This window comes from Rhea pennata, chromosome 7, assembly GCF_028389875.1.
Source record: "Rhea pennata isolate bPtePen1 chromosome 7, bPtePen1.pri, whole genome shotgun sequence".
NCBI classification, from domain to species: domain Eukaryota; kingdom Metazoa; phylum Chordata; class Aves; order Rheiformes; family Rheidae; genus Rhea; species Rhea pennata.
Genome location: NC_084669.1, coordinates 22228409 through 22240342, shown reverse-complemented (window position 1 = coordinate 22240342; position 11934 = coordinate 22228409). Strand labels below are relative to the sequence as shown.

The 11934-nt window shown below is 62.2% G+C and overlaps 1 protein-coding gene across 1 annotated transcript; it reads left to right on the top strand.

The window, feature by feature from the left end:
• The first annotated feature begins 4363 nt into the window (after positions 1-4363).
• Positions 4364-11865, top strand: TMEM150A (transmembrane protein 150A). Its single transcript, XM_062580174.1, has 7 exons — positions 4364-4520; positions 5235-5282; positions 6379-6450; positions 6566-6633; positions 6731-6858; positions 7738-7915; positions 10278-11865. The coding sequence occupies exons 1-7, from the start codon at positions 4456-4458 to the stop codon at positions 10520-10522; spliced, it is 804 nt and encodes a 267-aa protein (XP_062436158.1). The 5' UTR covers positions 4364-4455; the 3' UTR covers positions 10523-11865.
• The last annotated feature ends 69 nt before the right edge of the window (positions 11866-11934 follow it).

The window sequence follows — 11934 nt, the reverse complement described above, 5'->3', positions numbered from 1 at the left end:
CGTTCCAGTGTTGCGCACCTCTTCTGTTCTGCAACTCAGAGCTTTAGGAAGAGTGGCGAGTTTAACTGCCAAGGTGCTCTGCCCTTCTGCCAGCCCCGGCTCGATGTACCAGCATACTCCAGCAATGTGCTCTGAACGTGAGGGCAGCACAGAGGACTTGCCCTAACAAATAGTCAACTCATCTACAGGACTACAGTGGAGGCTGGCCATTAAGAAGCTAAACAGAAACGGTTCCTGTTGTAGGCAAAGTGGAGCTGTGGCATAATTAGATTGCCCTATTTTTGGCAAGAATCTAGTGTCGGCTCTAAAGTTCCTGGTGTTACACTGGTGCGTACTCATGCTTAGCCGAGACTGAGGGCAGCAACCAGCAGGGAGGAGTCAATGATGCCCTGTGGCATCAGAGCGCACAGTGCTTGGGCAGCCGGAGTGCACGTGCCACCTGCAGAACTCGGGGCAACCCGGCTGACTTCAGAAAAAGGAGCATTTTCTGTCTGATGAGGAAGAAATCCTCATTGCCACTGGCCGGAATCAAACATGGGAAGGGCATAACACCTTGTGGACTCCTCCAGGACTAATCCTAGCTGTGGCTACAGACAACCACACGCACTTCCCTCCTGATTTTTTCTGCTTCGTCTTCTGACGAGTTCCACACAGAGAGCAAAAGCTGCAGGCGCCTCTTGAGATCGAGAGGCCATTGATACCCATCAACAGGGCTGGTTACGTATAGCTGCCGTTCCCTAGCGATACCTCTGGCAGTCGACACGTGTTGAAGCCTCCTGATTTTGAGGACGGTCAGCGTTGGTAGTTCTTAGTGTGTACTAGGAGCAAAATCAGTCCGAGAGGGGAAGCTACAGATACCAGTCAAGATTGCGAGGTATCGATACCTGTCGATAGGGATTGATAATAGGTATGGAAACCAATAGGCATCAATGCCTGTCGAGAGGTATGGATGCCAACAGCAGTAAATGCTTACTGAGGGGAAAATCGCTCCTAGAGCAGAAGCTACAAGTGCCTCTTGAAATCAAGGGGTATCAATGCCTATCGCTAGGGCTGGTGTGTTTAGGTACCGCCCGGGCTGAGGCCCTGGGGCAGTGCCAGGACTGGGGCACCTGGCGTGGTGCTGAGCATCTGTGAGCTGCACCCCGGGCTGAAGTGCCTGGGGCATTCTCCAGGTCCTGCAAGCCACCCCCAGGGCTGAGGTGCCAGGAGAGGCACTGGGGGTCCTGCGAGCCTCTCCCTGCCCCTGGGGCACCAAGGGCAGCATTGAGGGTCCCATGGCCACCCCGAGGGCTGGGGCACCCGGGGTGGCCTCAGGGGTGTATGAGACACCAACGCCATCCCTAGCTCTGCGATTCCAGAAGGCTCCTACTGGCTTGATAAGGGGAACGAGTGTTTAAAAACTTGGAGTTTGTCTGAATTGTGTAAACAAAAAGTCTAACTGTTGCGTAATGGCAGCGTGATGCTCGGGGTAGGAAAGTCCCATTAACAAGTCCTAGTTCTTTTACCGTATCCTGCTATTACTTATGTACACTTCATCATTTCTTGAATGCTTTTGCTGCTGTTGCTCTTTCTTCCTCACCTTCCACTGCTTCCAAAATCAGTCTCCTTCCAATGTCCTTAGACATTTTCATCCATGTATATGAATCCTTCCAGTGCCTGCCCATTGCCCTTTTCCATCCAGCCCATATCTCTGGTTTGTATTTCTAAGGCTTGACTTCTATTTACACTCCTGTTTTTCTAAGTTGTCTCCAAACTGCTTGCTGAAACCTTGTCCACTTTAGCTGATTAACTCCAAAACCATTGCTCAACTGAAAACTGCTTTCATGGCAGCACTGCTGCCCTCTGATCCCGGGGACAGTCCTTTGACTGTTTGGAGTCCTGTCAGCTAATGGCTCAGTTTTTCCAGCTGCCTGGTTGTTTGGGGGATGCTACATTTTTTAAATTGTGTTTACAAACACGCTCCCTTCTTGGAGCGCTACATCTTAAATCAGGCAAATATGGTGCAAAGCAAAAGCTAGTAGAGGAAACTGCAGGAAAGGAGGCTGGAATGGAAAGAATGTCGAATGGATATACAGGCAGAATTGCACTTTAAATGGTTTTCACTAAACAACTGCAATCAGGAGTGGATTGAAAAAAATGACAAATTCATTTCTACATTGGTGTTTGGATTTTGGAATAAAGAGGTTTCATGTGCTGCTACAGAAAAAAATAGGAACATACTCTTTTTGGTGCAAGCTCCTCAAAGGAGATGATGGGATCAACTGAAAGGTGGTGAGTGCTGTAATGTAATTTTATTGTGTCAAATCTCTCAAACTCTATTTGTAGCAAACTGCCTAAAAGGCAATCATAGGGTCAACGACGGCTGGTGTTCACACGTTCACAGCACTGCCCTTTAATGTTGTCTCAGCATATACTTTTTCTAGACGTGGATTTCTCTTTCACTTGTATAGGTCTGACTCACCGTTGTTCCAAACGAGGACACTGGCCAGATGTCACAGTAGTTTGGGTTCACTTTCCTCTTGCTCTAAATTACATCCAGAACTTCTGCAACCGAAACCGAATAGAAATAATTATCAGGGATATGAATGTGTCAGTATGACAGTTTATTGTGGAACTGGTGTTTTCCTTATGGGCAGGAAGCTTTCAATTAGAAGAAAGATCTATTAAAAAATAAGTCCAGACTGTAAACAGGCTTGACACTGGAATCTGGGAGTAAATGCAGAAGCTGAAGCAAAGCTCATTTTAGTGAGATTTGATTTAAAACAAAACCAAAACGACCTGTCTGCTGAGTGTGCACAGAAGACCTAAACTAGAGGAAGTTCCTAGAAATGCCAGCAGTTGAAACTCCTTTGGAAAAGGAGCTTAAAATCTCCTGAAGATGTGCCCCCCTCCTCTTTCCCACCGCCCCCGCGTGCAAAGCAGCTTCTTGGCTTTGCACTGCTTGTCCCAAAGCAGCAAAGGCTGCTGCCGTGGCAGTGCCGGCGCGGGCTGCTGGCGCGCGCCTGGCCGGGGGGCTGCGGGAGAGGGAGGGTCGGGCCCCCGACCACAGCCGGGAGGAACGCAGAAGGCACCTCCAGCAGTGCAACAGCGCAAACTCCCATAGCAAATGGTCTGGGAAAGGGCTGGAGCCTGGATGCGCTGCAGAGCGAGGGAAAACCCGGGGCCTTGAAAAGCAGCCGAGGCTGCGGTTCGCTTGCAGGCAGAGGCGATTCCCCAGAGACTACAAGTCCCAGCGTGCAGCCTACTGCAGGAGCCGCCGCCGGCGGGAGGCCGAGGCGGTGGGCAGCAGCGGGGCGGCAGCGCTGTGCCCGGGGCCGCGCTCCTCGGCGCAGGCCGAGGCGGGTGACTGCCCGGGCCGGCTCGTATCGGCCAAAGGGACATAAAAAGCTGCGGGCTTCGCGAGCGCCGGCCGCCGAAGCTGTGCCTCTGCGGGGCCCGGGGCTACGCGCCGCCCTGCCGGGGCGCGTGCCCGCGGGCAGCAGCCTGGTGCCGAGCTGCAGGCAGGGAATTGTGCCTTCTGCTCCCTTGGCACGGACTTGCTGCTCTGCCAGGGGAAGTCACGCTTCCTCTCCTGTTTTCAGTTTTCCACTGAGAAAATGGGAAACTTCTTCAGGCAGCGGGGTTGGTGGGCAGCTGCTGACCATAGTAACCAGTTGAGCAATCTGCAGAGAGCGTTGGGGACAGGAGAGGTCAAGCTAAACGAGGAGAGCTTGTGCGCGGCCGGTAGCTTATGCCGTTACGTAGCTGCGGTGACCGCTAGCCGTGTGGGAGAAGCCCGAAATGAGCCCCGGCAGTAGGGCACGCGGAGCGCTGCTGCCGATGCCGTTCCCCCAGTAAAGCCCCTGGCCCGGCCGGCGCAGGAGGCCAGCGAGGCCGAGAGCTGCCCGCCGAAGGTGGCGGCTGCCGGGCGCCCGCGGGTGCAAGGCGGTCGGGGCGGCGGCGGGGTCCCCAGCGCCCCGCAGCCGGGCGCTGCCCTGGGGCTCGGCCGCTCCGGGGCCGCTGCCCCGAGGGCTGCCTGGGGGCCGGCCAGCCTCCCCGCCCCGAGCCGCCGCTGAGCTCCAGGACGGAGCAGGGCGGCCCCGGGCCCGGCTCCCCCTCGCCCGCCCCGGCGGGGGCAGCGCCTCGGCCCTGCCCCGAGCCCTCCCGCGGCCGCCACGTGGCGCCGGGGCCGCCCCCGCCGCCGGGCCCGGGCCGCGGCCGCGCCGGACGGGGCGGGTCCTGCCGCCGAGCGGCACCGCGGGCGGGCCGGGGCGGGCCGGGCTCTCCGGCCCGGGCACCTCGCTCCGCCCGCCGGGCCCGCAGCGCCGCGCCCGGCCCCGGCCCCGGCCCCGGCCCCGGCGCGGCCCCGGCCCCGGCCCCGGCCCATGGGGAGCGCGGCCCGGCGGCGCCGCGGCAGCAGGAGGCGGCGGGACGGCGCCGCTCGCCCGTAGCCCGGCGGGGCATGCCCGCTCCAAAATGCCCGCCTGGGGGATCCTGCCCGTCACGCTGCCCGCCTTCACCATCACCGGCATGTGGATCGTGTGAGTGCCCCCGCCGGCCGGGTCCCCCCGAGCCGCCGCCGCGCCTTCCCCCGCCGCCCCCGGGGGCCGCCGCGCCCGAGGCGGCACCGACGGCGCTTCCCAGCCCCCGCCCGAGGCCGAGGCGCGCGGCGGCCCCCGACGGGCCGGGCGCCCCGTGTCCCTCGCTTCGCGGGGCCCCGAAGCGCGGTCCCGCCGGGCCGCGCCGGGCCGGGCCGGGCCGGCGGCCGGGGGTCCCGCCGGGCCCCACCGCCCGCTCGGCGGGTCGCGGCCCTCGCGGCGAAGCCCCGGCTGCCTGCGCTCGGCCCGGCGACACTCGGCCGTTGCTCGCCTCTGCTCGTCCCGATTTAGGCTGGGGTAAGCGGTGGGGTCCTGGCCGTAGCCCCCCCCCCCCAGGGGCCGGCGCAGCCGCGGGGCCGCTGTCCCCACCGGAGCGAGTGCGGCTCTGCCTTCAAGGAGCGGCCGGCTCGCTGGCGAGGCCGGATCCTGCCCGGCTCTGCTCCCCGGGACCAGCACCCCTAAAGGCAGGGTCGGTGGAGCCCGCAAACGAGGGCTCCCTTCGCCGGTGCGGGCCGCCCCCATGCCGCGTCCCGCCAGCCTCGAGGGCCGGTGTCACACGGGGCCGCACTTGCGCCCAGCGAGGCGTTGGAGCCGCTGGGAAGAGCCGGGGAGCTGCTGGCCGGGCGCCCTCACGCCGCCTTGTTTCCTCTCCCCCAGGTACGCCATGGCGCTCTCCAACAACCACATCTGCCCCGTGCACAACTGGTGAGGAGCGGGGCTGCGCTCGGCTCGGCTCGGCTCGGCTCGGGCCGCCTGGCAGCCGGCGGCCAGGAAACCCGGGGGACGCCGGGCGCTGCCTGCCAGCAGGACGGCCCCACACAGCCGGGTCCTGGGGGATTCGGGGCCAAGCGGGGCTGTGTGAAGCCCTGCGCAGGCTTGAGCGTGGCTGCGGCGGCTCCGCTGCACGGTGCGAGCCAGGTCCCAAGCGCAAGGGGAGAAGCAGGCTATTGGGAGGAAAAAAAAAAAAGAGGAAAAAGAAAAAATCCCAGTATGGAAAAAGTATGAAAATAAGCGGTTAGGGAATTACAGAGGGCCGTGTGTCTCCGTGGAAAGGGTTGAGCCTCGCTTGCTTTAGGGCGAGTCTGGCCACCCCTCTGCCCCTGGGGCACTGTCGCGGGCGGCCCGGCTGCGGGCACAGCGCTCCGGCACGGGCGGACGAGCCGCGGGAGAGGCGAGGGCTGGGGAGAGGCTGGCCCGCTCCCTTGGCATTTTGTTCAGAGCAGTTTTTGGCTTGTTGCGTCTCCTAAAAAATGTGCCCAGAAAATCCATGTTAGTTTAATTCTTGCTGGAGTGTTTGAAGGAGAGAGAGAGGAAAAAAAAACCCTCTGCCATTTCCTGTCTGATAGCTTATTCTGCCTTGGGAAGAATGTGTTTGTCGGCGTTGTCTCCAGGGCATAAACAGACGCTAATGATGAATAATGTTTCCGAACTCTGGGCCGCTTGCTATTAAAAAAAAAAAAAAATGGCAAAAAAAGAGAGAAACTCCCAAAGCAAACAGCAGCCCAAGCAAGAGCCGCCGCGGAGGACCCGGGGGGCTGCCCGCCTCACTTGGGTTTCAGCGGGCCGTAGCAGCACCGGAGGCCAGCCCAGCCCTCTGCTGGGCAGAGCACCCCGGGGCGCGCAGGGCCCGCACGGCCTCAGCTGGGCTTGGCGCCCGCCCCGCATCGCCCCAGCCCCAGTGCTTCCCCAGCCCGGTGGCTCTGGAGGGCGGTTTAAGGTTTGCCCCGGGCTGCCTGGCGGCCGGGTGCACGGAGGCAGCGAGGGGGTGCCCGCTCCCCAGCGCTTCCTCGGCTCCCCGCAGGAATTACAACCAGTCGTGCGGCGCGGACGGCCCCGGCTCCTGCTGCACGCTGGATCGCATCCCCCTGGTCAGGTGAGGAGCTGCGCGGTGGGAGCGCGCGGGCCGGGCTGGGGCTTCGCGGGGCGCCCGGGAGCGCCGCGCCGTGCCATGCCCTGAGGGCCGCCCGCGCCTCGCCTTCTGCCCGCAGCAAGTGCGGCACCCTGCCTCCCGAGAGCTGCTTCTTCAGCCTCATCTGCAGCGTGGGCTCCTTCATGGGTGAGTGTGTGGTGCCGAGAGGCGCGCCGGGCCGGGAGCCGGGCACCCTGCGGGGCGCGAGGCGGCGTGCGACCGGCACCCCGTCTCCGTCCCGCAGTGATCCTGGTGGGGCTGCTGCGGTACGCCCACGTCTTGGAGCGCTGCGGGCCCTCGCTGCTCAACACCCTGGGGCTGGCGACCGGCTGGGTCTGCGCCGCCGGCCTCACCATGGTCGGCAACTTCCAGGTAAGGCGGTGGCGGGGCGGGCGGGAGGTCGTGCTGGGCAGCTCTCCCGCCCCGCGCTCCCGCCTGCCCGCCCCTCGCCGCGGCAGGGCCCGGACCTCCTCCGAGCTCTGCAGGACTTCCCGGGAGATCCTCCTTGTTTATGTGCCCCTAAGCTGGGATCCAGATTGAGCCGCCACTTTGGGTTTAACCCTTGTCTCGTCAAGCACTTAGGCGGCGGGCTGCGCTGGGATGAGCACTCCTGCCCCCAGCCCAAGCGGACGGGCGGCTCCCTCGGAGGTGCTCCAGCCTCCCTGCTGGCGGCCGGGCCTTGGGCGTGCGGGGGCCCGTCGCCCCACGCTGCGGCTTTGCTACTGGGGCGGCGGTTTCTCCCTGCTGTCAGCGTGTGCTTCCCGTGCTCCCCCTGTGCAGGGCGGCGTTTGCTCCGGGAGACGTGTCCGGGCGGCCGCCGCTTTCCGGCGGCGCTGCGTTTCTGTGCCTGCAGCCGGGCCGGCCGCCGCTGGGGCGGGGACGGGGAGCTGGCGCTGCCCTGCCTCCGCCAGCTCGGCGAGGGGCGGGCTGGGTCTGCCTGGCGCTGGGACCACCCCGGGCCGGCACGGAGGTGCAGGGCGCTCCCCGCCCCGTGCCCATGTGCGCAGCGGCCCTCTGAGCCCTGGGGCATCGCACGGATCGAGGAAACGCTCGTGCCGTGAAACCCCGGCAGCTGCGGACGGGTCGAAATCCGCCCTTCAGTTGAGCGCCCACCCGGGGGCTCCCGCTGGTTCGTGGGCTCGGCTCACCGGCTGCTCCCAGGGAGCTGCAGCCGTGGGAATGGCTCGGAGCAGGGTTTGCCCTGCAGGAGCGGAGCCCCGTGGTGCCAGCGCTGTGGTCTCCCCCCTGCAGGTGGATCACGCCAAGGTGCTGCATTACATCGGTGCTGGGGTGGCTTTTCCCACCAGCATGCTCTTCGTGTTCCTGCAGTCCATTCTCACCTACCGCATGGCCAAAACCCGCAGGCATTACTGGACCGGCCACTTGCGCAGCATCCTCACTGCCATGGCCTTCATCACCCTGGTCTTCAGTATCCTTTCCGCAGCAGCGCGTGGGGAGCAGGTCTGCCGGGGCGGGCTGGCGAGAGGCTGCAGCCCTGCGAGAGGCTGGCCATGGTGCGGGGTGGCGCGCTGCGTGTCGCCCACCCGTCGGTCTGACAGGAGGCGCGAGGCGTGGGCAGCTCGGTGTGGACGTACCGGAGGAGCTGCAGCAGCGGGGCTGAGGCGGGCAGCGGGAGGAGAGGAGGAGGCTGAGCGAGGAGGAAGGGGAGGGATGTGCGTGCTGCCAGGTGTTGGCGCTTGCTGCCAGGGCCTCTTGTGGACCAGGAGCTGGTACGGAGAGGTGCCCTGGGTGGACCCGGGCCTGGCCGGACCTGCCAGCAGCTGCAGCCCAGCTCAGCCCGCAAGAGCTCTGGGCCCGCTGCGAAGAGCTTCCCGTCTGCTCGAAGACAGCAGCCCTGCAGAACAGGCTGGGCTGCAGGTTCGAATCTGACACGTGCGGGCTCACAGCCGGCCCCTCTGGAGGGGCGGGCGCTTGGGGGAGACCCTGTCTCTCGTCCTGCAGAGCACAGTGGCCAGTTCATTAATGAGACAAAAGTATTTTGAGCCTTTGGCAGTGCCAAACCCAGCTAAGACACCTATGACGGTCCGCCTGGCAAACACTGAGAGCAGGGTGCAAATGTGCTTTGTGCAGACGCCAGTGGACGTGGGGCAGCGTGGTCTTGTTGGAGAGGGGTGCTCCAGGAAACCACGGGGCTGGAGAGAGGTGCTCCAGGAAACCACGGGGCTGGCCTGCCCAGCAGGATGCCGGAGAGCTTGGGTCTGCCAGCAGGGAGGCAGGGCAGGGCAGCAGGCTAAGCGCTCGCTGGAAGCCCAGTCCTGGGTGTCTGGCCAGGGCACTGGGGACTTATTTGGAACTGAGGTTAGGGATGATCTGGGAAGCGAGGTGGTGGTTATACGGGCAGGAATGCGAGAGAGCACAAAGTGTCTGCAGGTCCCAAAGAGGCTGGAGGGCTGCTTGTCCTTGCTGGCACCTGGGATTGGAATTGGGAAAAATGTGAAGCTGCGGTGGGGGCGGATGTGGGGAAAATGTGTGCGACCATTCCTGGAACAACTAGAGAGGGCAAGCAGAGCGGCCTGCCCTGCGCAGGTCGGGGTCCTCCCTCTCGCTGTCTCTCCTGGATCTGCATCCCACCTGGCAGGAGGCTTCACCTGGCACATCCTGGCTCTCCAATAGCAAGCTGCAACTTGTGGGAGCCGTTTGACTCCAGGAAAAGGGTTTCCTAATACGGTGCACTAAATAGGAAGTGGCTGATCCAGCTGCTTGGCGCAGGGCTGAGAGATGCCTGGAAAGTGCCTGCCTTGTCTCTCATACCTAGAGTGGGTCTGGATTTAGGCTTCCTTGGAAAAACACAAGGACTAGAAGAGCATAAAAAAAGTTTTGGGGAGGGTAGCACCTGGGAAGACCTAGAGAGGTAGTGCGATCCCTCCCCAGGGTACCCCTGGGGCAGCACAGAGGGGATCAGGGGGCCGAAGGGAGATGCTGCAGGGCAGGCAGGCAGGCAGCAGCCCAGACCACGCTGCCGACAGGGTCAAGGGCTGATGAGATTTTTAGACTTTGAATGTTTGTCCAGCAGGAGGACTGGCAGTATTGGAGTTTGAGGAAGAGGAGTTTGGGGTATTTGGGCAGACTGCCCTACACAGCAGGCACTAGGGTGAGGTGCCTGCAGTCCAAGTTCCTCCTTTCCACAGCGTCTTCAGAAAATCCCTAGCTGGTGGCAGTCCTGTGAGTGACCAGGGTGACCGGCGTGTCACAGGACTGGGGTAATGGCTGCACAAAGTGGTTGTACTTTCAATTGGCATCAGAGATTTCGGGAAGGGGGAACGGGTTACGCTTAGCTCTCCCTCCTGCCAGCAGCCTTCATTGTGAAAAGGTCAAGCCAAGCGGTGCTTAACGCTGTGGCAGGCAGAGTCCGATCCCCGCCCTGCGCTGCGGTGGCTGTCGGCATTGCCCGGACCCGGGCAGGAGTTTGCGGGTTTATTACCAGACTGCTCACGGGTCTCCCCATCGGCGCGCCCCAAAGGTGGTGGCGGTGCTAGCTCAGCACCTCTCACACTTTCTCACCAACCTGCCTGGTCAGCCTGGGGTGCAGAGCAAGGGCAAACAGGCTGCTCTCACGATGCTCCAGCAAGCCGAGGGGCCACCAGGGCAGGTGCTGAGCTGCTGCTCGTCCACGAGGTGCCAGGTGAGCCTGGGGTCTGGTTCCTAGCAACCCTCTGTGGGACACAGGGCACCTGCAGAGCTGGGGATGGTTTCAGAGAGCACACCTCCTGTGGCTGTGCCTTGGGGTGCTTGGGGTCCAGCAGCGCTTTCCTTGACTTGGACACCCTCAGGTGGCGTCTTCTTCATCCAGGAGAGTTTTGTGCTGCAGCATGTGGCTGCCCTATGTGAGTGGATGTTCATCATTGATGTCCTGGTCTTCTACGGCACCTTCACCTTTGAGTTTGGGGCCATCTCCACAGACACCTTCCTGGTCCTCCTGAAAGCCAGCCGGGCTCCAAAAAGTTACAAAGCTGAGAGCAGTGTGTCCAGCACAGCCCACATCCACAGCCACGCGGAGGGCCTGGCAATGATCTGACCCTGGTGGGTGGGCCGCAGCCTTGAGGCTGCAGCAGGGACCGGGAGATCAGACTGTGAGTGATTCTGCTGCCTCGAATGGCCCCGAGAGCCCAATTGCCTCTGGGTGTGTGTGCATGTGTGCGTGGGTGTGTGCCCTGTCCTCCCCTCCTGGGGTGGGAGCTCTGGATGTGCCACCCTCCAGCAAGGGCAGCAGCTCCCCCAGGAGTTCTAGGCAGGAGGTGCTGGGGGTGACGGGTGCTGCCAGCCCCGGGCTGTGTGGCTGAGGTGGGGTTCATCCCTGGAGCCTCTGGGAATGCCCTTGCTGAGTCTTGGGTGGTCACACAGAGACAACCGTGAAGTGGACCTCTTTCCTAAGGAGGTGCGTTCCAGGGGGCAGGAGGTTCACCCTCCTGCCACCCCACCGCAGAAACCCCAGGTCCTGCGGAGCACCCAGGCCGTGCTCACTGAGGGGGCAGCTGCGCTCCCTCCCTCCTCTCCTGCCGCAGGGTGGCTGCAGTTAGCCTCGCAGCAGGACTTCTAGCCAGCTGCTAGCAGCAAGTCAGCAGAGCTGAAACAAAAGTGCCTTTTCCCTTCCTCGTGAGTCGGTGCTGGTGGCGCCTGCCTGCGCCTGCCGCGGGCAGACAGCTCTTCCTTGCTGGGGCCGTGCCGTCAGGGAGGCTCGCTCTGGCGGTCGCAGGAGCCCGTTGTCGCGGCGGGGGGATCTCCCCTCCCCAGCGCAGCCGGCCTCGCCTGTATCGCCGCCGTTCTCGGGCGCTTCAGCCCGCGAGGTGGCACATTGCGATCCTGCGTTTCCTACCCGGGCGCCTTCCCAACCAGGAAGCGGAGGCATGGAAATGCAGAACGCCTGCTGCTGTGGGAACCAAAGCCCGCGTCCAGCTTGGCTCCGACACCGGATCTCTCCTCTGGTGCCTGCACCCGCGCGGCGCCTGCCAGCAGCACTCAGCCAGCAGCACCACGGTCCTCACCGTGCCGTGCTGGTGGCAATTCCTGGGCTTTGTGCCCCAGCACCCAGGGGTGCCCAGCCCTGCCCAGCCCCTGCCACCACATCCCACCGAGGATGTTCTGGGCAGGGAGCTGGGCTGGCAGCGGGTTGTGGGAGGATGAAGGGTGGAGTTTGGTTTATATGTGTGTATATATATGAATCTACATATATATATATATATATATAAAAAAATTATCCCCTTGCCCCTTGAGAGGGGCATTGCTGCTGCTGTGCGTGTTGATCAGGTTGTGCTTCCTGATTTGCCCACCTTTTCAAAATTGGCCTATAAATCCACCAGTATATGTAGTTGAAAGAGAAGCATATCTGACTTTCATATATAATATATGTTTAAAAGTTTATAGAGGGAGAGCAGTGAATTTGCCTTAATAAAAGTGAAAACCGGCAAGTGTGAAGCAGGCAAGCCTTGC